This window comes from Taudactylus pleione, unplaced genomic scaffold (assembly GCF_031769625.1).
Source record: "Taudactylus pleione unplaced genomic scaffold, aTauple2 ptg000018l, whole genome shotgun sequence".
NCBI classification, from domain to species: domain Eukaryota; kingdom Metazoa; phylum Chordata; class Amphibia; order Anura; family Myobatrachidae; genus Taudactylus; species Taudactylus pleione.
This window is the reverse complement of record NW_028284420.1, coordinates 15,319,096-15,345,165: the sequence shown is the minus strand read 5'-3', so window position 1 is coordinate 15,345,165 and position 26,070 is coordinate 15,319,096. Positions and strand designations below refer to the sequence as shown.

Below are 26,070 nucleotides of genomic sequence, written 5' to 3'. Positions count from 1 at the left end.
ACTTGCTGACAATGGGATGTTTACACATTGGCAAATTTTATTGAAGGCATGTTCTGCGTATGCAGAGATCTGTTTTCAGATGGATCTCTTGGCACCAGGTATAGGACTGATCAAGTATGCATTAATAATGATGATGGCTATGAAACCAGACAGGGCGGTGTGGTCACAGATGTATGAAACTCATCATACAGGCAAATATTCACAATTAGTTCCGTGTACGAAGGTGCAATTGTGGCCCATTTGCACCGGCTCCATAATGTGAATATAAGTGTTACTGTGCCTCAAGGGATCAATCCCAAAAGAGATTGTAATACAGTACAGAAATTGATTTTTATACACAAAGTAAAGAAAGAGAGGAGAAAAAAGCATAAGAAGATGACAGGCTCTTTATTGCAGAATTATAAGTTTGTATATACAGGTATTAATGAGATTTCTCTTAAAATGAAGTTTTGTTAGCTAGGCCTAGTCAACCTGAGGTCCTTGTACCCCAGCGGTACTCGCTGTGAAGTTCAGGGGTACTTGAAAAATGTTCTGCAATGACGGGACATAAGACACATAGGAAAAGCCATGTTGTATGGATCTCTAGCACCTTGCATCACAGTAGAGTTTTATTGCCAATTTACATTTGTCATAAATTGTAAGATGTGATTTCCTGTAATATGTTGTTTATAGCACATGTAATGGTTTTATATATAGTGTCACCTAAATTCTTTATCTAACAGTAATTATATTCATTACAAATATTTTGCTTTGCAAATGTTGGGGGTACAAATAACGCTAATGGGCTACTGGGGGAAACCCAGGTGGAAAATGATTGGGAACCACTCATCTAGACTACCAGATGATGCAATTTATTCCTGAGACACAGCCAATGCAGAGCCGTAACTAGACTTTTTGGTGCCCTGTGCCAGAGAGAGCATTGGCGCCCCTCCTCCCATTTTGTAAATAGGGACATAAGAGAGTGCACCTGAAAAAGGGCCATGGCCTCCTGGGGAAGGGCCAGGAAAGAGATAGGGGAGGCCAGGAGATGCTGGGGATAAAAGAAGAGGAAGCTACAAGTGAAAATTATAATAAACAGGATAATTGACAGGCCCAAACAGCGCCCCCTGTCCTGCGGTGCCCTGTGCCATGGCACAGCTCGCACCACCCTGTGTTATACTAATGCAACTAACATTACCTTGTTGTGATGATCTGTATGGTCCCAAAGGCCTCTGACCAATCATGCTGCTTCCCTGGTTAGCCTGACTCATTATCGAAATTGAAGACTGCCCTTGATAATGCTGACCTCCTCCTTGTGCCGTGGTGTAATGGGAAGTGGCCGCTTGCTGGTGCATCATGGACACTGTTTCACAATATAGCAGAAAGATATTCCAACTGAAAGAACTCAATAAACAAGTGGGATATTGTACATGGAATTATAACCATCTTAGAGTATTAAGATCATGTTCATTCAATTTAAAAATGAGTGACATTTATGAAAACCATAATTTAGTACATAGCGACTTGTATAAAATCTGTTAGACAGGTGACTGCACAGCTGCATTGCTGAAACCCGCGGCAACCAATTAGAAGTTTATTTTCATTTCCTGGGATACTAGAAATTTGACATAACTTTATTTGTTATCACTTTTTACACAGTTAGCAGTGGAATGGTTTTCAAAAATGCCCGAAACAGAAGTGCTCTGAGAAATGAATGCCCATTGCCTCAAATAATATACAAAAATATCACTTTTGTATAAATTATTTATTTAACGCCAGCATATTCTGTAACTGTGCATTAACACACAGAGGTAATATGTATCTGCTCACATACTTACTATCCATTAAAGAAAAAAAATACATGAATGAGCCACACACTGCATACTAGTCGTGCCAGATTACAATGGATGTGCTCCGTGGGTCTATATGATCTATTCTAGACAAACAACAACAATCACAAATCATACATAATTTAGTGCACAACTGGCCCTAAACTGTTATCCCTGTCCATAAACCTTAAGTTCTGCCTCTCCAGGCCTCTGTACTAACCCAGCCTCAAAATAAACCTACCCTCAAACCCTCCACACAAATATATATTTTTTTAAGTTTTCTCTTCTGTGTTGCTGTCCCTCCATGCTGGGGGAGTGGTGCGTGCATTGCCACAGAAGACTAGTGTGTTTGTCACCTCTTGCTGTGGAGGTAACTTGTACTCTTAGGTTTTCCACTATCCCCGTTTCAATTTCTGAAATGTCGAGGCTATCTTGTGCAATGGGAGTGAGCAGCTTCTGTATTCTGGGCCTGATTCAGAGTTGGGAATAGAGAGAGAGAGAGCACTTAACTGTGTACCTGGGCAAACCATGTTGCAATGCAAGGGGTGTAAATACATTGTTGTTTTTTTTGCATGTAGGATAAATACTGGCTGCTTTTGTATGTAGCCCACAAATACTGCACAGCTTTATTATTACACTGCACTTTAGATGTCAGTTTGGACACCTCCCTCCCAATTCTAAATCTCTCTGCACATTTTAAATCTGCCCCACCTGCAGTGCAGCATGGTTTCACCAAGATGATCAGTTGAGAGAGATATCTCTCTCTATTCCCAACTCTGAATCAGGCCCTCTGTTCATTAGGAATCGGTATGAAATACTGCTGGCCGCATGGCCGGCGGTTCGATTCCCGGCTGCGCCTGGCCGACAGATGAGCAGAGCCCGGTAGCGGAAGCCCGACAGCGCTGGAAATCCCGATCGTCGCTAAGGTAAGTATATACGAACCTAACCTAACCCCCTAACCCTCCTTACGGGTGCCTAACCCTAACCTCCCTCCCAAGTGCCTAACCCTAACCCCCCCTTCCCCGCTGCCTACACCTAAGTCCCCCGGGGGGGTGCCTAACCCGAAGTCCCCCCCCGGGGATGCCTTACCCTAACCCTCCCTCCCCCTGGCCTAACCCTAACCCTCCCGGGGGGGGTGCCTAACCCTAAGTCCCCCCCGGGTGCCCTAAACCTAACCCTCTCATCCTGCGGCTGTCCGCACGCGGCACCCGGCATCCCTTCGACGCCCGGCATTTCACCCTCGCCGGGATATGACAGTCGGGAAGCCGGCTGCCGGTATTAAGGCAGCCGGTTTCCCGATTGTATACCGTTCATTACCGCTATTTGTGGTGTTAGCTGGTATTGTGGGCATATCCTGGAGTAACTATGGGTATCCAGCAATCCAGGCGAACTCCTGGAACAGCGGTAATCACTACAACACAGACAAAACTCAATGCCACGTGCAGTACAAGAAGAAAGGGGGCAATTCAGGAGTTCAGAATGGAAAGATTAGGTGCAGGAGCATTGCAGTTGGAGACTTACAAAAGGTTTTCTTCAAGCACACCAGGCAACCTGATTGAGTGGTCCCATAAGGTCATTTGTGCTAATTCGCTCTCTCCTTTTCATGTAGTGCAGTGAAAATTAGGTTTAGTCTTGTATCAGATTTGGCTCTGCATGTTAAATATGGCACCAGATGTGGATGCTCACATTAGTTCTGCCCTGCTAGCAAATTTCTGAACAGTTGCTGAACCAGGAAGCGGTTCTGCAGGCATATGAAGTAAGGCCCAGTCCAATGAACATATAGCACGACAGGCTCAATCCACTAGGCACATCTTATTATAGATGTATCAGATCTCACACGCATGGTGAGGGCCTCATTTTAGACGTATCATTTATCTTTTCATTGTCATGGAAAGTGGTGTCCCTTGAACCTACCTTTCTAGCAATTTGAGGTATTTTGAGTGACAGGTTAGCTGGGCCATGTGAGCTCCTGAGGTGGAACGGGTGAGCCAGGCCATGTGACTGGAACTCACTCCCCTCAACACAAAGTCTAGGGGGTATTTTTTACTAAGGGTCAGATTTGCAGTGGAACTGAAACAGACGGGCATCTACGGTGGATTGCAGTCTAAAAAAACAGTATTTACTATGCATAGGATTTGACTGTCACTTTTTATCCGCCGTTAATACTCGTCGGATTTTAACCCTCTATTCCGCAGCAAATCTGATGGCAATACACTGTCAATCTGCAGCAGCTTTAAAGCACTATCATTACCCAGCCTTGGGCCTCTGTGCCTAGGCTGGCATTAAAAAAAATAGGAGGAAAAAACAGCATTGTGTCACCCCTATTTTCCAATAACCACCACTAGGCTGAACCAGGCGGGCCAGCTGGCACTATAGCAGGGGGACTCACAGCGTGGGTTCCCACTGCCAAAATGGCAACCAGCCCCAAACTGGTCAGTCCAGGGCTGGAATCTCTAGGGAAACGGGGACCCACCCGAAAATGGGGTTTTCCCTCCCTAAGGGCAACCAGCCCTGGGCTCGTCTATGCACCCCTGGTAATAGTTGGGTAATAGTGTAATTAAATGTTTTAAACACTATTGTTCTTTACAGGTAGACTACAGGTCCCAGCAAGGCTGCCCGGGCATGATGGCACTTGTTGAATGAATGGGGGTGCACTGGTTAGAGAATTAGAAATGCGGCAAACTGACCAATCAGTGCGTCTCTATGGCATTAGTTTCCAGAGCCCCACTCCTTTTTATGGGAAAGAGCACTTTCTTGCAAAGAGAAATCCAATCGGATCCTTCTGGCACCTTTGCACTGCATGCCATGCGCAAACTCAGGTTATGCATTCGTAACACTGCTACTTCAGTAGCACTGCTAGGGATCGCAGGTACAGCTGCTTTTCGGAGAAGCTCTCCCCACACCAGAGCAATACTGAATTGCTCGGGTAGTTAAATGTCCACCGCGGCAACTCATGATGAGTTGGATACTTAATTATCCAATAGCCCCCCAATAATGAACAGGCCCCTTAATTTGGAAGTATGAAGTTTGAACTGGTAAGATTCTATGGACTTTAAGTGGTGGGTATTACTGCAAAGCACCAATGGGAGTCTTTCTGGCATGTATAAATGCAGCTTCCTGGCATATATTACTGATGAGAAGTGTGGTATAAAAAGTCAACATTCAGGATCTTGACACCAGAATGTCGATATGATTTAAATGTCGATATTGACAACTTGTTGACATTTACCGAATGTTGATGGTCGGCATGCCGACAATGCAATCTTAAATTCACTTTTTATGTAATCCTGACCCTGAAGCGCAGCCTAACCTTAAAATCGGCAATCAACATGTTGACATATTAAATGCATACCATGGTGAGTACTGCTGCAAAGGACCAGAAGGGACTTTCCTGGCATATATAAATGGTGAGCATTGCTGGAAGAGACCATAGGGGACCACGGCTACCATGACCACTGACACGATTAAATTACAAAAAGCACCATATCTATGGTTTTCAGCTATGCCAAGTTGTTACCACCTTATTTGCTTTGTCTGTGCCTCCTTGTTCGGAAGGTTATTTTTCACTGAATTTTGTCATTAATTAATACATTTATGTAATTAGTATATTTATATATGCAATTTGTCATTTACACAATGGATGGCTATTACTACATTTTGTTGAAAAAAAGAACAGTAAGGGAGTCTGGCCAGCAAGAAGCAATGGGGAGGACAAGTTTGGAGCTTTGGATTTGAAATTGAGTGAAGAGCTTGTCGTGATCCTTGTGTTGATTATAGAAGGGGTGTCTTTGTGGTGAGGATGAAAGAGGTCTACTTGGTGATAAGAGGGTATGCTGAACACTTGAGGGGAGCCAGTGCCATGAGTATGAGCAATATATCTTATGAGTTTGGATGATTGAAGTCTTGCAGGTTAGGATGAGTGTAAGTCTGGCAAAGGTCAGCAGAAGGGCTGGCCAGTGAGGACCAGCTGTAGGTCTGGTTGGGGAGTATAAGACAAAGGGGTCTATGTACTAAGCCTTGGAGAGAGATAAAGTGGAATGTAATAAAGTACCAACCAATCAGCTCCTACTTGTCACTTACAGGCTGTGTTTTAAAATGACAGGAGCCGATTGGTTGGCGTTTTATCTCTGTCCACTTTATCTCTTTCCAAGGTTTAGTACATAGACCCCAGAGTCTACTAAGTGAGAAGAAACCTAGGCATGCCATGAATTGGAACACTGATGCTTACCTGGGTTAGCGGGCATGTTCATATTAGCTCTTGAAACATAGTTGCCTATGCTGCCCTGACTCTGCATTGGCATATTCTGAGAGCTGGGCACAGTGTGGCTATACCCAGGAGCTGTGCCATGGGAGCTCACCGCCATGCTCATGCTTGTTGTAGGCATAGTTGTCTGACCAGACTGCTGCATGGACACATGGTTGGGCCCTGAAAAGAAAGAGTAAAGAAGAATGAGAACCCCAGAGAGCACATAGGAAATATTTTGACAAAGGATTATCATGGTCAACGACCAGAAGACCATCAAAATAAATGGTCATTTGGTCATTTGATCTGGTAATATTATGAAATTTTTTTGTAATGGACACATGGATTTATAACAATAGAGGTGACACCATCTGTCACATTTAATATATAAAGAAGCAGATACATAAACATGAGAAAATAAAAACTTACTTTTGTGCATAAGACTATTTGGGGGAAATACAAATATTATTACAACTAATAGAAGATTACAATGGAGGAAAGACACATGCATATTAAAATTCCATTATTTCCCATAAATGTATAAGTGCAGATGAATAAACAAGGACACATAAATGTCCTCAGGACCCCTGCCAGGCGTCTCCGTCAGACAGGGCCTCACACACACTTAGCACTTGCGCCTCTGTTGCTAGGCAACGGTAATGCAGCAAAGAGAGGCCTCACCATTACTGATCTGACTCTGCATGAGGGAGGAGGGTGGCAGGCTGGCACCCAGCGCGTCACTCAGATTGCCCTGGGAGTGGAGGCTCTGACTGGGGCCTGTTTGGCTCATCCCTCCTGGGCCCAGATTGATGTTCTGTGTTGGTGGCTGCAAATAAAACTATGTCATTTCATAGGCAAATGCATATTTTGAGAATTTCCATCATATACAGGTGAATAAATCTGATTCGTCAGTAATGAGCCTCAAAAATAATAACTAAGCAGCACTAGAAATATGGTCATAATTTTTAATATACTACTATGGGGGAGATGTATCAAGTAGTTAAAAGAGTGGACCAGTGAAGAAGTTGCTCATAGCAACCAACCAGCATCTAATTATCATTTTATAGAATGTACTTGATAAACGCTACCTCAAAGCTGATCTCCACTGTTCCACTTCTCCTCCGTTTTCACTGCTTGATACATCAACCCGAGTGAGCCAAAATTTAGCTATCTAAAAATGTATATTTGTTGTATATAACTTTTGGGTAGACCTAGACAGAATACCAGTGAGCACCAAATAATGTATTTTCTTGTTCAGTAATGATACCATCTGTCCTCAGAAACGTCAGTAGATTATAATATGAGATATGGTAAGAACTTACCCTTGTTATCTCTATTTCTACGAAGTCCATAGGGTTCCACAGGATACCTTGGGGTATAGGTGTGACGTCAGTCGCAGGGCACCAAAGAGTTAAGCTTTCAGCCTCCCAGGATGCACTAGGTCCCCCTCCTATACCCCGCCCCCGGGCCAAGGCACCTCAGTTAGTTACCAAGCCATAGGCCGGAGGAGGAGAAGGAAGAGAGAGAACAAAGATCTGGACACATACAAGAATCACATTCTCACCAGAGGGAGACGGAAAACCGGTGACCAGAGCAAAGCCCATCTGCAGCACAGGTGCGACAGGGCGGGAGTCCTGTGGAACCCTATGGACTTCGTAGAAATAGAGATAACAAGGGTAAGTTCTTACCATATCTCATATTTTCTACTTCAGGGTCCATAGGGTATCCACAGGATACCTTGGGGATGTCCCAAAGCAGTATCCTTTAAGGGTGGGGACGCTCCTGTGCAGAAAGGAGAATCCGCCGCCCGAAGGAAGCATCCTGAGAGGCGAAGGTGTCAAACCTGTAATACCTCACGAAGGTATGGACAGAAGACCACGTAGCAGCCTTGCAGATCTGAACTGCCGAGGCACCACGTCGAGCTGCCCACGAAGGACCCACAGACCTAGTGGAATGAGCCTTCAGAGAAGGAGGGACCGGTAGGCCTTCATGAAGATAAGCTTCAGAAATAGCCATACGGATCCAGGCTGCCAAAGTTTGCTTTGAAGCAGGCCAACCCTTTTTACAGAAGCCAAAGAGGACAAACAAAGCGTCCGACTTCCTAAACGAAGAAGTGCGGTCAACATAAGTCCTTAAGGCCCGCACAACATCCAAAGAGGCCTCACCCACGGAAAGACCCGGTGAGTTAAAGGCCGGAACAACTATTTCCTCGTTAATATGAAACTGGGAAACAACTTTGGGAAGAAACTCGGGCCGAGTGCGGAGCACTGCCCTGTTCCCATAAAAAACCAAGAAAGGGGGTCTACAAGAAAGAGCCCCTAACTCAGAAACACGTCTGGCCGAAGCAATGGCCAGAAGGAAAACAGTCTTAGCTGTTAGCCATTTAAGATCCACTGAGCCCAGTGGTTCAAACGGCGGTCCTTGGAGAGCCCTCAGGACCACAGCCAAATCCCAAGGCGCCACAGGTGGAACAAAGGGCGGCTGAATGCGGAGAACACCCTGCATAAAGGTGCGCACATCCGGGATTGTAGCAATCCTACGGTGAAACCAGACAGATAGAGCCGAAACCTGTACCTTCAAAGAAGCAAGGCGAAGCCCATGATCTAGTCCCGCTTGCAGGAAGGCGAGAATCCGAGACAGACGAAACTCCCGCGGTGCATAACCTCTCGGTCGACACCACTGGAAGAACGTATGCCACACGCGATGGTATATCCTCGCGGAAGACGGTTTCCGAGCTCGTAACATGGTACGCACCACAGAGCTGGAAAACCCCCGGGACCTCAGCATGGCCGTCTCAACAGCCACGCCGTCAAAGACAGCCGAGTCAGGTCCGGGTGAAGGCAAGGACCCTGAGACAGAAGGTCCGGTCGTAGCGGCAACCGCAGAGGAATGTCCACGGACAGACCCTGAAGGTCTGAGAACCAGTGCCGTCTGGGCCACGCGGGAGCTATCAACAGGAGCGTCCCTCCTTCCTGTTTGAATTTCCGGATTACCCGTGGAAGAAGGGAGACCGGAGGGAACAGGTATGCGAACCGGAACGTCCACCGGACGGACAGAGCATCCACCAGAGACGCCCCTTCGTCTCTTGTGCGAGACCCGTACACCGGCAACTTGTTGTTGTGCCGGGACGCCATGAGGTCGATTTCTGGAAGACCCCACCTGTCCACCAGTAGTTGAAAAACGTCCGGGTGCAGGGACCATTCCCCCGGATGAACGTCCTGGCGACTTAGAAAGTCCGCCTCCCAATTGAGCACTCCCAGGATGAAGACCGCTGATATGGCCGGAAGATTGCGCTCCGCCCAAACCAGGATCCGAGAGACCTCTACGAGAGCCGCCCGACTGCGAGTTCCTCCTTGCCTGTTTATGTAGGCCACGGTGGTAGCGTTGTCCGACTGGACCTGCACCGGGCGACCCTGGAGAAACCGCTGTGCCTGCTGGAGAGCATTGAAGACCGCACGGAGTTCCAAGATATTTATTGGAAGCTCCGCTTCTGTCGGCGTCCACCTGCCCTGGAACAAGTGTGGACCCGAAACTGCTCCCCAGCCCCGAAGACTGGCGTCCGTTGTCAACAGGACCCAATTTGGAACCCAGAACGGACGTCCCTTGTTGAGGTGGGTCGTCTGTAACCACCACGTAAGGGACAGGCGAACCTCCTGGGTGAGCACAATCGTCTGGGACTTCAGAGACTGAGTCAGCCCGTTCCACTTGGACAGGATCAGGTGCTGCAGAGGTCTGGAGTGAAACTGGGCGTATTCCACCATGTCGAACACCGACACCATGGAGCCCAGTAACCTCATCGCCGAGTGTAAGGACACCCGGCGGCTGTGCAGACAACTGCGCACCCTTGACTGTAAAGCAGAGATCTTGTCCTCCGTCACGAAGATCCTTTGCTGTCCCGAGTCCAATAAGGCTCCAAGATGCAGAATCCTCTGAGACGGGATTAGAGTGGACTTCTGCCAGTTGATTAGCCAGCCGTGCCGTTGCAGCAGTGCAATGGTCAGGTCCAAGTGGCGTAACAGGAGCTCTGGAGATCCTGCCACCAATAACAGGTCGTCCAAATACGGCAACATGCGGACTCCCTGCAGCCGCAGAGAAGCCGCCATGACCGCCATCACCTTGGTGAAAACACGTGGTGCTGTTGCCAGGCCAAAAGGTAACGCCCGAAACTGGAAGTGGACGCTGCTGATTGCAAACCTGAGGAACTGTTGATGGCGCCAAAGAATAGGGACATGCAGGTAAGCGTCCTGTATGTCCAATGACACCAAGTAGTCCCCAGGTTCCAGCGCCAGAATGATGGACCGTAGGGTCTCCATCCGAAACTTCGGGACCCGCAAAGACTTGTTGAGTGCTTTGAGGTTGAGAATCGGACGATATGACCCATTGGGTTTCTGTACCAAAAATAGATTTGAATAGAAACCCTGGCCCCTCTGGGAGAATGGAACCGCCACTATAACTCCAGCCTGGAGCATAGTGTGCAATACCTTCCGCAGCTCCGTAGCCTTTTTCCGGTCTGATGGGAGACCCGTGGTGAAGAAGCGAGCCGGGGGTCTGTGCCGGAAGGAGAGGGCGTATCCGTGGGAAACCACCTCCAGAACCCAAGTGTCTGTTGTAGTGGTCGACCAACACTGGGCGAACTGTAGCAGGCGGCCTCCCACCCTGGGATCCCCCAAAGGGAGGCCCGGACCATCAGGCCGCAGGCTTGTCATCTGGCTTGGGGCCCGGACGTCTGGTACTCCATGCCTGCTTCCGGGGCTTGACCGATTTCCTAGGGCCAGCCTGTCGAGGAAACGACTGTGGTTTGGGCCTGCCCTGGGCCCTAGATGACCGAAAGGACGATGGTCCCGAACCAGAAGGAGCAGCGGCCGACGGGAGACAGGCAGATTTGGCTGCCGCCAGCGTGGCCACAATCTTATCCAGATCCGGACCGAAGAGAACTTCTCCGGTAAACGGCAACGCTTCCAGACCTTTCTTGGAATCTGCGTCCGCCTTCCAGGATCGCAGCCACAAGGTGCGACGAGCAGCTACCGCTGCTGAAGAAATTCTAGACACCAGAGTACTAATGTCTAGAGCCGCCTCGTTGATGTAGGTGGCCGAATCACGGAGATTGCCAATCAACTCCGCCTGATCGGCCGGACAGTCGGATTCAAAAGAAGCCTCTAATGAATCCGCCCAGCGCTCCATCGCTCTGGCAACCCAGCAAATGGCCATAGCCGGCCGTGCTGCCCCCCCTGCAAGGGAATAAGCGGACTTCAGGCAGATTTCTACCTTGCGGTCCGTAGCATCCTTAAGGGAGGACATGGATGGCATTGGCAATGTGGCACTACGGACAAGACGGGTCACGTGAGAATCCACCTGTGGAGGGGATTCCCACTTAGCAAAATAATTATCCGCGAACGGATAAGCCACCGCCTGGCGTCTCTGCGGCTGGTATCTTTTGCCAGGTTGTTTCCACGCCTCCTCTAAATGGTCCACCAACTGACCCGAAAGAGGAAAGACTGTGGCATCACCCTTCACATCTTTGAAAAAGGCATACTTAGATTTAGCCACTGGGGGAACTTCGTCCTCAATCACCAAGGCTGTGCGGACCGCCCGAATAAGTCCAGGAATATATACTTTGGACTTAGCATCAGCGTCCTTAGAATGGAGAGGTTCCTGATCGTAAGGATCTAGAATCTCCCCATCATCAGACGTCCCTTCGTCATCCTCATAAGGAGCGGACAGAGACGCCACCGGCCTTTTATGAGACCGCATCACAGACTCCCCTTGCAACACATCCGACAAGTGCTGTACAGAACTCGTCAGGGAGTTAACCCACGCTGGCTCCTGAGAACCCGGGAGCGGGGAAATAGGGAGACTGTGGGGTACCACCAATTGTCGTGGGAACCCCTGCATGGGTGACGACACCACAGACTGCTGGGACAAACCCATCGGAGTAAACGCGGGCTGCGGAGCTAACTGGCCCACTAAAGCTGTTAACGCCTGAGCGAAACAAGCCCAGGGCGGCTCCTGTACCGGTGCTGTAACCGTAATAGGCCGCGCCATGGACAAACACTGCCGGCAAAGGCCCTCCGCGCTACCCTCCCCCTCCGCTAACGGTACTTTGCACGTGGTACACTGTAGCCGGAGGGGAAAATCACTTTCAGACATGATGGCACCACGTATGTGACCTCTCTCACCAATTAAGTATTAAATAGGCGAGAGACCACCCTGCAGCACCGCACCGCAAGGGCTTTAGCAGAAAGAACAGGGACAGTAATAAAGCTGACAGTTTAGAGAAGAAAAGATTACAGGCAGCAGCGCTAGCACAGTCACATACAATGCAGAAAAATAACAATTCCTGCACTAACAGCGCTGATCACTCAACTACACAGACACAGGGCCTGGTAGGACACAGCGCTGCATACACAGACCTGACCACAGCGGAGGAGAGGTATGCGGGGGGACCCAGACCACGATGCTTCCGTCCAGCGCTTCCAGCAGCGTTCACCATGCGTTCTGGAGAAGATGGCCGCCGAGGAGCAGAGAGGAGGCTGGCCTGGGGGAGGAGCGCTGCCACAGGACCAGTCGGCAGCATGCAGAGAGGGCTGTGTGCAGCGGGGGAGGCGCCGGCTGTGAGACAGGGAAGGCGCGCTCCCCTGGCATGCATTTAACCCCTGGGACGCCGCAGCGCTACCGCTCTGCTGCGGTCCGCTGTCCCAGGGGGTAGTGGAAGCGCAGGTTGGTCGCCTGGCTCCACGCTGCAGCCAGTCCCCAGGGAGCCCCCTGCCTGGGGACTTAGGACCATGTGATCAGCGGGGACCCACCGCGGGACCCCGCTGCTTACCTCTGTCCCCCTTGAATCCGGCCATGGTCTGGAGCATCTGGGGTCACCGCTAGCTGTGACCCCAGACGCCCACCAGCATCCCCGGATCAGTACCGGCGTTCTGGTACCGGCGGGGTGTAGGGAAGACAGCATGGACGTCAGGACTGACTGTCCATGCTGTTCATCCAGTTGTGCAGCCACAGCTGCATGAAGAATAAGCTTCAGGGGCTCTTCTAGCCCCCACTCCAACAGGTGCACCCGACTCCGGCCGGGCACCAAACTAAACTGAGGTGCCTTGGCCCGGGGGCGGGGTATAGGAGGGGGACCTAGTGCATCCTGGGAGGCTGAAAGCTTAACTCTTTGGTGCCCTGCGACTGACGTCACACCTATACCCCAAGGTATCCTGTGGATACCCTATGGACCCTGAAGTAGAAAAATACAGAATGCATAAAGTTGTTGATTGTGTCTACCACTGTCACAAGATAAAATATGTGGAAAGTCAACAGAGACTACAGCCTAAGGTAGCAATCTTCAGGGGTTGAAGAGGGTCACGTTAGTTTAAAAAAAAGCAAATTGCTAGTAGACCACACTCTAACTTCTTACTTCTGTTACACTCTACAAATGTATCCCCTCCTCACCCCCCCCCCCAAAAAAAAAAAAAAATTCAAAAGACTCCCTACTGTGAGATATAGAAGTGGCTTCAAATGGATGTACAGATTATCATGCTGCAACAGTCCATGACCACCAGCTAAGTCACCCCTTAACCATGTTTGAGGTGGTGCAGTTGTCAGAAACACCCCTTACGTATTATTTTGTGTTTTGATGTCTAGGACAATCACAGTGTAGTTCCGAAGGTGATGGAGGTAACAATTACATTTTTAGGAGGAAGTCGGATATCTGAAATTCAGGGTGAGATATAGGGCCGTATTCAATTAGCGGCGAAAACGGCTAATTGAATACGGCCCAGAGAAAGGATCATGTAATGAGGGAGTCCATACTCACTGCAGGGAGCAGAGACTGCATGTTCTGATTGGAATCCGCTATAGTTGCCAAATATACCAAGTTTCTGTGCAGGATCTGCTGATATCTACAGAATATAGGAGGAGAGGTAATACAACACAATACAAAACAAAGATATACTGTAAATATATATGACATACCACACTTTTCAATGAGAGACCCTGTGCAGGAGGCTTGTATTGTACATTATTAAACCACCACAAACCAGAAAAAAATATATATATCTTTAAACCAACCAGTATGTATATAAGTATATATGTGTGTGCTAAACTGAAAGGAATTGTTGCAACTACCTTCATTCACGCACTAAATGACATATTTCGTTTAACATTACAAAAATGCCAGTGAATTGTGCACCTCTCCTCATTTGCATGTATAGGTATAGGGCTATGTATGTGGTTTGGTGAAGTATAGGGCTATGTATGTGGTTTGGCGAAGTATAGGGCTATGTGTGTGGTTTGGTGAAGTACAGGGTGAAGTATAGGGCTATGTGTGTGGTTTGGTGAAGTACAGGGTGAAATATAGGGCCATGTATGTGGTTTGGTGAAGTACAGGGTGACGTGTAGGGCTATGTGTGTGGTTTGGTGCAGTACATGGTGAAGTATAGGGCTATGTGTGTGGTTTGGTGCAGTACATGGTGAAGTATAGGGCTATGTGTGTGGTTTGGTGAAGTATAGGGCTATGTATGTGGTTTGGTGAAATACAGGGTGAAGTATAGGGCTATGTATGTGGTTTGGTGAAATACAGGGTGAAGTATAGGGCTATGTGTGTGGTTTGGTGCAGTACATGGTGAAGTATAGGGCTATGTGTGTGGTTTGGTGAAGTATAGGGCTATGTATGTGGTTTGGTGAAATACAGGGTGAAGTATAGGGCTATGTATGTGGTTTGGTGCAGTACAGAGTGAAGTATAGGGCTATGTGTGTGGTTTGGTGAAGTACAGGGTGAAGTATAGGGCTATGTGTGTGGTTTGGTGCAGTACAGGGTGAAGTATAGGGCTATGTGTGTGGTTTGGTGAAGTACAGGGTGAAGTATAGGGCTATGTGTGTGGTTTGGTGAAGTACAGGGTGAAGTATAGGGCTATGTGTGTGGTTTGGTGAAGTACAGGGTGACGTATAGGGCTATGTGTGTGGTTTGGTGAAGTACAGGGTGAAGTATAGGGCTATGTGTGTGGTTTGGTGCAGTACATGGTGAAGTATAGGGCTATGTGTGTGGTTTGGTGCAGTACATGGTGAAGTATAGGGCTATGTGTGTGGTTTGGTGCAGTACATGGTGAAGTATAGGGCTATGTGTGTGGTTTGGTGAAGTATAGGGCTATGTATGTGGTTTGGTGAAATACAGGGTGAAGTATAGGGCTATGTATGTGGTTTGATGAAATACAGGGTGAAGTATAGGGCTATGTATGTGGTTTGGTGCAGTACAGAGTGAAGTATAGGGCTATGTGTGTGGTTTGGTGAAGTACAGGGTGAAGTATAGGGCTATGTGTGTGGTTTGGTGCAGTACAGGGTGAAGTATAGGGCTATGTGTGTGGTTTGGTGAAGTACAGGGTGACGTATAGGGCTATGTGTGTGGTTTGGTGCAGTACAGGGTGAAGTATAGGGCTATGTGTGTGGTTTGGTGAAGTACAGGGTGAAGTATAGGGCTATGTGTGTGGTTTGGTGAAATACAGGGTGAAGTATAGGGCTATGTGTACATACCTCCCAACATGACCCTCTCCAGGAGGGACACAATGCTCTGGTCCTGGACTTCCCTGGTAATTTATGATTGGTGGCGGCTCCAGAGGCGGGGCTGCAGTACAGTCCAAAATTCAAATAGGGGAGTCACACCAACTGCCAGTGAGTCCCAGCCAGTGATGTTTGGCAGAGTGTGAAATGACAGTTGGTGTGACTCCCCTATTTGAATTTTGAACTGTGCTGCAGCCCCACCTCTTACCAGGGTGGTTTGGTGAAGAACAGGGTGAAGTATAGGGCTACGTATGTGGTTTGGTAAAGTACAGGGTGAAGTATAGGACTATGGCCCTGATTCAGACCCGCTCGCTGCCGGAGGCAGCTTGCAGGTCTGATGGGCGTTTTTTTGGGGGGGTTTTTTGGGTCCGGCCTCCACGCCTCTCGCACAGCTGTGGGTGACCAAGATTATCGCGACCATCGGGCTTGCGGTGAGACCCTTGTGGTAGGGTCTCGTCCACCGCAAACCCCACTGAACTTCCTGCTCTAATAGGGTATGTTTTGTCTCCCTCTGTGCTTTTCGCAAAGGTACATCTACCAGAGTAGTTTATTGACAATGCCCATGGCTATGACCAACCATAGTTTGCTAGCTATACTGACAAGCAGTTTTGCATCACAAACTGTGATACGTAAACGTCACAGTGTAAAAATTGAAGCAAGAAAGAGTGCACACTATTTGTTCTCCTTTCCAACTAAAAGCTTTCAGGTTCCTGGGTAGTTCGTATGAGCACTTCATATGAACCCGGTCACCAATATTATTAAAAACTTGCATCTTCATACCTCTATCTTGCACTGGATAGGGCATAATTACAGATATGGTAGCCCAGAGGAGTAATATGTGTCCATACATTTCGGAAGTCCTACTGTGCTTTCAGAAGGGTATAGCATGGGCCACATCTGCGAGTACCATCCCTGGCCAAAGGTGACATTAATTTAAACTATAGGATTTTAACCTTTTTACTGCCAGGGTCCATGTCAAATATGCATTTCAAGATGCTACTCCATGTTTTGCTTCTTTCCACTGTGCTGGTTTTGAGTTCTTGCAGATACCTACTTTTTTATATTTTTGGCCGGGGTACACATCAGAACAATGTGTTCCTGGCTGATCCACCCGCCCGACATATTGCACAGTGTGTACACACTCCATGATGTAGTGGTACGACGGGGCAATGTACCATGCCATGCTGCAGAAATATCACAACCGCTGACTTTATCTTAGGGGATGGAATTTGCCCCAGATCTATTTTATTTATTTATTGCCATACTCACTAGTGTGGGAAGCTCTAGTACTAGATATACCAGGCAGCAATATCTCTCACACCCTCCTCCCTTCACATGTCCTTAGATCTGCTACATAAATAAATTTACATTACCGAGTTCTGCCTCTCCGGTCATAAGCTTCGATATGAGTAAAATACGTGCAGGCCTTCATGTGTATGCGTTTGCTTTCTGAGCAAACACTGAGTGCAATTACGCAAGATATGCTACGCAACTTGCCTAGTGCTCACCATGCTTCAGCGCCAGTGTATTCAACTGTCAATTCAATTGCCATCTCTGTTTATCTTTTGGTTATTTCTGCTGCATCCTTGGTGACACCAGTGGCCGCCACAACTTCTAAGAAGAAAATTATTGGCCTAACTCTGTGTCCAGTGAGCATGACGCCAAGCATAAATAAAGTACATTAAAGCTGGCAGAAAACCCATGCAGCACAATATCAAAAGACCTGCATAACCAGAAGAGGAAGGAGGTTCAATTAAGATAGATAAATGGTGAAGGGTAGTCATGGATGCTAGCAGGTAACGGTCTTAAGGTTTCTAGACTGGTTATGTTTTTTTTTTTTCATTCTCATTTGAATAAATCATAGGACTTATCTGCATGTCATCTACCACATTTTTATTTTTCCATTGGTAGACTTGCACTTGTAGATGACATTTCCTGCATAGAGTGCATCCAGAAAGTATTCACAGCGCGTCACTTTTTCTACATTTTGTTATGTTACAGCCTTATTCCAAAATGTAAAAAATTTATTTTTGTCGTCAAACTTCTACACACAATACCCCATAATGACAACGTGTAAAAAGTTTTTTTTAGATTTTTGCAAATTTAATTTAAAAAACCCCCTCAAAAATCACATGTACATAAGTATTCACAGCCTAAATTTGCAAAAATCTCAAAAAAAAAACTTTTTACACGTTGTCATTATGGGGTATTGTGTGTAGAAGTTTGACGACAAAAATTAAATTTATTCAATTTTGGAATAAGGCTGCAACATAACAAAATGTGGAAAAAGTGAAGCGCTGTGAATACTTTCCGGATGCACTGTATATGTGTAACTGGATTGTGCAAAAGATGTCCCATTTAAAGTACAGGAGAGTTTTCAGTTATTGGCACTGGTAAGGTTCTACATCCAACATCAAACATGGGAACATCCTCTAATGCTCAACCTCCAGCCACTGAAGTTTACATGAGCAAAAATAAATGTATGGGATAGTGCAACACATTTTGCAGCTTTGGAATGTGTGGGCAAGCGTACTTTGTTTGTAAGGTCACTCACTGTGTACACTCTGCTGTCTTCCCCTTGCTCTGATAATCCATTATACATTGTATGAGGTGATGGTTTTCATCAAGCATCTGTTCACCAAAATAACACAAAAATAAACATACAAAAAGTTATGTATTTGTCACACAAAGCTCAGTTTACAATGCTGTGGTTTACAATCAGAAATGTGTGAGTAATTTACATTTTTTTCTCAAGAAATGACACGGAACCATTCTTCACAAGTAAATTTACACTGTAAATGGTGTTGTGCTATTGGAAGGAACCCCACTGAAAATCTACTGTATGGACTATATTTACAAAGCGTCAGCTTAGCTTATTCGCAGGTTTTGGTGAAAATTTAAAGAAGCACTAACATTAAGTTTAAAGTATGGCTGGCTTTACACTTTAGGGTCAATTCAATTAGGCATGACAGTCATGGCCACGAGTAAGTGAGGTACTTATGGTACTGCCAAATTCGCAGATCTTTGTTTGCAGCCCCAGGGCGAGATCAGCCGCGAGGGGGGCGAGTTCAGCTGCCGTTGCATTTCTACACTGTTGCAACGACCACTCGCCCCCCCTTACGTCTATTTGAATTGACCCCATGATATTAGTGCTGCTATAAATTTTTACCTCAAACCTGCCACTTTGTAATTACAGCCCAATGTTCCTAATTAAAATTATAGTGTTGAGCACTACAACTAACTCATCCTTAAAATAGGATTTTTCACACAAATTGCCTGTTGAAAATGAAAAAAAAAAAAAAACTCTTACTGCCAAATGACATATGTGGCGAATAATTGACCTTCCTTATGCTGGGTATACATTAGGACAACAGACCGATCCGCCGCTCTAGCGGCCGATTGGTAAGCTACACACACCTACCAATCGGCTACTCAAAGTTATTGGGCTGATATAACTGGCCAGGCATTTGAGACGGAGGTCAGCTGGTCACCCATACACACCTCCAGATGCACCAATATATCTTTCAGATATATTGGCATTGGCTATGCTACAGGGCCAACCTGATAGGTCTGTGAACTCCGATGTATTGGCGATATATCACTTGTCGATAGAAGAAGCAATATAGCGCCAAGTGAGTACCCTGCATTAGAAACACAACACACCATGGAAATAAACAGAAAAGCATTAATTGTTTCAATATTTACAGTCAGTGTAAGGATCACTACTTACAACCTGACAAATGATACTAATGCTGGGCATACACTACCAGATAAAATTAGGGGTGAGCGGGTTCGGATTTCTGAAATCCGAACCCCCCCGATCCGAGTCCGATCCGAGTCAGGCTCGACTTTTCCCGCCTGACTCGGATCTGAAATCGAGGCAAAACGTCATCATCCCGCCTTCCGAGTCTCGCGGGTTTTGGATCCTATATAAGGTACCCGCGTCGGCGCCATTTTCTCACTCGGCTGTGGACAGTGAAGAGGGAGGGTGGGTGGTAGGGCTGTGTAGTGTAGTGTAGTGTAGTGCTGCTGTTGTCCACTACTTCAAAGTCCATAGGGGCTGGCTGTGTTGTGCTGTGCTGCTGTTGTTAATAGGGGCTGTGTCCACTACTTCAAAGTCCATAGGGGCTGGCTGGACTGTGTTGTGCAGTCAGTTCTCCATAGGGGCTGTGTCCACTCCAAAGTCCTGTGCAGTGTCCCAGTCCTAAAGGAGTGCTGTAGTGTTGTCCAGGGGGTGCTCTGTCCATCAGGGGTGCTCCCCCCAAGTGCTAAAAAAATAATATATTTTCTGTGTTTGTGAATTGTGTGCGCAGTAGCCGCACGTGCATCAACAAAGTAGTGCCAAGCGTGCGCCTGTGTCATAAGTAAAGGGCCGGCTGGCTTGACCGTTAAGGGTGCTGTAACCCCCGAAAGTACACTCCAGTCCAAACCAAAAAAAAAATTATTTTCTGTGTTTGTGAATTGTGTGCGCAGTAGCCGCACGTGCATCAACAAAGTAGTGCCAAGCGTGCGCCTGTGTCATAAGTAAAGGGCCGGCTGGCTTGACCGTTAAGGGTGCTGTAACCCCCGAAAGTACACTCCAGTCCAAACCAAAAAAAAAATTATTTTCTGTGTTTGTGAATTGTGTGCGCAGTAGCCGCACGTGCATCAACAAAGTAGTGCCAAGCGTGCGCCTGTGTCATAAGTAAAGGGCCGGCTGGCTTGACCGTTAAGGGTGCTGTAACCCCCGAAAGTACACTCCAGTCCAAACCAAAAAAAAAATTATTTTCTGTGTTTGTGAATTGTGTGCGCAGTAGCCGCACGTGCATCAACAAAGTAGTGCCAAGCGTGCGCCTGTGTCATAAGTAAAGGGCCGGCTGGCTTGACCGTTAAGGGTGCTGTAACCCCCGAAAGTACACTCCAGTCCAAACCAAAAAAAAAATTATTTTCTGTGTTTGTGAATTGTGTGCGCAGTAGCCGCACGTGCATCAACAAAGTAGTGCCAAGCGTGCGCCTGTGTCATAAGTAAAGGGCCGGCTGGCTTGACCGTTAAAGGGTGCTGTAATCCCCAAAGTACACTCCAGTCCAAACCAAAAAAAATATTATTTTCTGTGTTTGTGAATTGTGTGCGCAGTAGCCGCACGTGCATCAACAAAGTAGTGCCAAGCGTGCGCCTGTGTCATAAGTAAAGGGCCGGCTGGCTTGACCGTTAAAGGGTGCTGTAACCCCCGAAAGTACACTCCAGTCCAAACCAAAAAAAAATTATTTTCTGTGTTTGTGAATTGTGTGCGCAGTAGCCGCACGTGCATCAACAAAGTAGTGCCAAGCGTGCGCCTGTGTCATAAGTAAAGGGCCGGCTGGCTTGACCGTTAAGGGTGCTGTAACCCCCGAAAGTACACTCCAGTCCAAACCAAAAAAAAAATTATTTTCTGTGTTTAGCCGCACGTATATATCAAATCGATATAACATAAATGGAGGACCAAACTTTCTCCGATAAAAATAAAATAGAGAAAGATCAAGAACCACTTCCTCCTAGTGCTGAAGCTGCTGCCACTAGTCATGACATAGACGATAACATGCCATCAACGTCGTCTGCCAAGGCCGATGCCCAATGTCATAGTAGAGGGCACATACAATCCCAAATGGCAAAGTTCAGGAAAATGACCTTGAAAAAGACATTTAAATCAGCTGAAGAGAAACGTAAACTTGCCAATATGCCATTTACGACACGGAGTGGCAAGGAACGGCTAAGGTCGATCCCTAGTATGTTCATGACTAGTGGTTCAGCTTCACATGACGATGGAAGCCCTCCTCCCACTAAAAAAATCAAAAGAGTTAAGCTGGCAAAAGCACAGCGAAGAACTGTGCTTTCTAAGAAGATATCACAAATCCCCAAGGAGAGTCCAAGTGTGGTGGTGGTTGCGATGCCTGACCTTCCCAGCACTGGACGGGAAGAGGTGGCTCTTTCCACCATTTGCACGCCCCCTGCAAGTGCTGAAAGGAGCACCCACAGTCCACTTGCTGATATGCAAATTGAAGATGTCACTGTTGAAGTACAACAGGATGAGGATACTGGTGTAGCTGGCGCTGAGGAGGAAGTTGGCGAGGAGGATTCTGATGGTGATGTGGTTTGTTTAAATCAGGCTCCGGGGGAGACAGTTGTTGTCCGTGGGATGAAAAAGCCCATCACGGTCATGCCTGGGCAGAAGACCAAACATTCCACCTCTTTGGTCTGGCAATATTTCTATCCAAATCCGGACAACAACTGTCTTGCCATATGTACCATATGTAAAGGTGAAATAAGTAGGGGTAGGGACGTCAACCACCTAGGAACATCCTCCCTTATACGGCACCTGCAGCGCGTTCATAAAAAGTTACTGTCAAGTTCAGAAACTTTGGCTAAGACCGTAAGCAGTCCAGGGACACCTAAATCCCGTTGTCCTGTTGTATCCAAGCGCCTGCAAACCACACCGTCAACTCCCTCCTCGTCAATTTCCTCCTTAGTCAGGATCGGAAGTAGTCCTGCAGGCCATGTCACTGGCATGACTGACTCTCCTATCCGGGATTCCTCTGGAGGATCCTGCATTGCTACGCCTACTGCTGCCGCTGCTGCTGTTGCTGCTGCTGGGAGTCGTTCATCATCCCAGAGAGGAAGTAGGAACACCACTACTTTTACTAAACAATTGACCATCCAACAGTCCTTAGCGAGGAGGATGAAGTACGACAGCAGTCATCCTGAAGCAAAACGTATAACTGAGGCCTTGACTGCTATGTTGGTGTTAGACGTGCGTCCGGTATCCGCCATTAGTGCATTGGGATTTAGACAATTGATGGAGGTAGTGTGTCCCCGGTTCCAAATCCCGTCTAGATTCCACTTCACTAGGCAGGCGATACCGAGACTGTACAGAAACGTCAGAAAAAGTGTACTCAGTGTCCTGAAAAATGCCGTTGTACACAATGTCCACTTAACCACGGACATGTGGACAAGTGGAACAGGGCAGACTAAGGACTATATGACTGTGACAGCCCACTGGGTAGATGTATCACCTTACGCAGCAACAGCAGCAGCGTCACCAGTAGCAGCATCTCAGAAACGCCAGCTCGTTACAAGGCAGGCTACGCTGTGTATCACCGGTTTCAGTAAGAGGCACACCGCCGACAACCTCTTAGAGAAACTGAGGGAAATCATCGCCCAGTGGCTTACCCCACTTAGACTCTCCTGGGGATTTGTGATATCTGACAACGCCACCAATATTGTGCGGGCATTACATCTGGGCAAATTCCAGCACGTCCCATGTTTTGCTCACACAATAAACTTGGTGGTGCAGAATTTTCTGAAAAGCGACAGGGGCGTGCAGGAGACGCTTTGGGTGGCCCGAAAAATTTCTGGCCACTTTCGCCATTCAGCGACTGCGTGCCGAAGACTGGAGCGCCAGCAAACACTCTTGAACCTGCCCCGCCATCACCTGAAGCAAGAGGTTGTGACGCGGTGGAACTCAACCCTCTATATGCTTCAGAGGATGGAGGAGCAGCAAAAGGCCATACAAGCCTATACATCCACCTATGACATAGGCAAAGGAGGGGGTATGCACCTGACTCAAGCGCAGTGGAGAATGATTTCCGTGTTGTGCAAGGTTCTCCAGCCCTTCGAACTTGCCACACGTGAAGTCAGTTCAGACACTGCCAGCTTGAGTCAGGTCATTCCCCTCATCAGGCTTTTGCAGAAGCAGCTGGAGAAAGTGAAGGAGGAGCTAAGACGGAGCGATTCCGCTCGGCATGTGGGACTTGTGGATGAAGCCCTTCATTCGCTTTGCCAGGATTCCAGGGTGGTCAATCTGTTGAAATCAGACCACTACATTTTGGCCACCGTGCTTGATCCTAGGTTTAAAGCCTATGTGGTGTCTCTCTTTCCGGCCGACACAAGCCTGCAGAGGTGCAAAGACCTGCTGGTGAACACACTGTCAGCTGAAGCGGAACGTGACACGTCAACGGCTCCTTCTTCATTTTCTCCCGCAACTGGGGCTGCCAGGAAAAAACTTAGGTATCCTAAGCAACCCGCTGGCGGTGATGCAGGGCAGGCAGGACCAAGTTTGGACATCTGGTCCGGACTGAAGGACCTGGCAACAATTTCTGACATGTCTACTGTCACTGCATATGATACTGTCACCATTGACAGAATGGTGGAGGATTACATCGGTGACAGCATCCAAGTAGGCATGTCAGACAGTCCATACCTGTACTGGCAGGAAAAAGAGGCAATTTGGAGGCCCCTGTACAAGCTGGCTCTATTTTACCTGAGTTGCCCCCCCTCCAGTGTGTACTCCGAAAGAGTGTTTAGTGCAGCCGGGAACCTTGTCAGCGAAAGGCGTAGGAGGTTGCTTCCACAGAATGTGGAGAAGATGATGTTCATCAAAATGAATTATCAGCTCTTCCAGGGAGACCAGCCTCCAGAAGGTACAGAGGGACCTGTGGTGGTGGATTCAAGTGGGGACGAGTTAATACTTTGTGAGGATGAGGATGTACACACTGAAGAGGGTGAGGAATCGGTGGATGAGGAGGATGAGGATGACATCTTGCCTCCGTAGAGCCAGTTTGTGCAGGGACACATTAATTGCCAGCTTGTTTTGTGGGGGCCCAAACGAACCAATCATTTCAGCCACAGTTGTGTGGCAGACCCTGGCGCTGAAATGATTGATTTGTTAAAGTGTGCATGTCCTGTTTATACAACATAAGGGTGGGTGGGAGGGCCCAAGGACAATTCCATCTTGCACTTCTTTTTTTTCTTTGCATTATGTACAGTTTGGGGCCTAGTTTTTCTAACTGCCATCCTGTCTGCCACTGCAGTGTCACTCCTAGATGGGTCACGTGTTTGTGCCGCCCACTCGTGTCGCTTAGCATAGTCATCCAGCTACCTCGGTGCAACCTTTTGGACATGAAAACACTATTGTGAGGTGTGAGGTGTTCAGAATAGACTGGAAATGAGTGGAAATTAAGGTTATTGAGGTTAATAATAGCATAGGAGCAGAGAAACCAACAAATTCTGTGATTTTAGCTGTTTTTATGCTTTTTAAAAAAAAAATACAGATCCAAAACACAAAACCCAGAACCCAAAACACGGAAGGGTGGTTTTGGCAAAACCAATCCAGATCCAAAACACGAAGAAAGATCCAGATCCAAAACCAAAACACGAAAAGTGGCCGGTGCACACCCCTAGATAAAATGCCTGTCAGACCAACAGACATTTTATCTGGCAGCCTGCCAGCCGCAGAAGTCGCCGGCATACACTGTGAGAGAAATCTCACAGTGTATAGCCCGACATCCGCGCTCCGTAGGAAGAGACACAGGAAATTTCTGTCTGTCGGCTGCGCTGGGCATACACTGCCCGATGCGGCTGACAGTTTACCCCCTAAATATCGCATCGGACGGGCATGCTGGACAATCCTCGGTCGCCCCCCCACACGCTACAATTATCGTGGCGATCCGCCGATATCGGGCGGATCGTCCCGATAATTGTAGCGTGTATGGCCAGCATAACAGTATTTAGACATTGGATGATATAGCTTATTTATATGTTAGCAAAACATTTGATACGGTATGCTATAATACATTACTTTTAAAACCAAAAATCCTTAACCTTAATCAAAGATAATAGAATGGAAAAATGTTTGGCTAAATGGGTGTTACAGTTGGGACTTGGTTCAGGACCCCTGGGACATATTTCCTAATGATCAATTAGAAGTTTTAAACTAGCTTAATTGGGCCAATAATTACATGTCATTATTGGGGTAAAATCCTGTAAAGTGCATGCTATAAAATATGTGGGACAGGTACTGTATACAAGGCTGTTGTATGGATGGGACTTTTGTTTTAAACACTGCAGGTGGGAGATAGTTTTTTTTTTTAATGTAAAGTGTCTTCAAAAGTCTAAAAAAAAAATAAAAAAAAAATCAACTTACATGCATTTTTATACACCCCAAATTTAACTACAGCTTTTATTTTAACAAAAAAAACGCTTTCTATACTTTTTTCACTGCTAATAAAATGCACATATAAAAGTGCTAAATACTTTCCATGGGGACGGCAATAGGCATCTGTATGTTAACCAATATTTAGGCTCCAGGACCCATTTTTTCCTATTTTTCACGCAGGTTTTTGACAAAAAAAATGATTGTGCCCAATTTATTTCAATTGGATAGCACGAGGATCAGGACCTCGCATAGCTGCGGTAACCAGAAATTGGTTGCGATAGCTGCGTTGATTTTTGTGGCAAAAATCTTGTAGCCAGTTGAATATGCCCCACTGTGTACACTGTAAAAGAAAATCATATACTGTACAATAGGCTAAATATTTGGGCCTGATTCAGAAATGTACACCAATGTCACTGCAGCTGCGAATTTGTACACAGCAGCTGTGCGAGAATATGCAAATGTCACAGTCGTCGGAATTTGTATGCAGATGCCCACTTGCGGCTTTCCAAATACAAGTGACTGCGTACAA

General features: G+C 47.1%; 1 protein-coding gene across 3 annotated transcripts in view; it reads right to left on the bottom strand.

Moving 5' to 3' along the window:
- SS18L1 (SS18L1 subunit of BAF chromatin remodeling complex) overlaps positions 1 to 26,070 on the bottom strand; it is a 43,376-nt gene that overhangs the window by 11,155 nt on the left and 6,151 nt on the right. For 2 of the 3 annotated variants that reach the window (XM_088442682.1, XM_088442690.1), the window contains exons 2-6: positions 18,149 to 18,225; positions 13,856 to 13,940; positions 6,733 to 6,877; positions 6,037 to 6,234; positions 1,178 to 1,342 (exon numbers count right to left, since the gene is read on the bottom strand). In XM_088442682.1, the coding sequence (XP_088298808.1) occupies positions 1,178 to 1,342; positions 6,037 to 6,234; positions 6,733 to 6,877; positions 13,856 to 13,940; positions 18,149 to 18,225 (670 nt within the window). Of the gene's footprint in view, positions 1 to 1,177; positions 1,343 to 6,036; positions 6,235 to 6,732; positions 6,878 to 13,855; positions 13,941 to 18,127; positions 18,226 to 26,070 lie in introns of those variants that run through there. The other variant, XM_088442699.1, reaches the window with a different exon arrangement.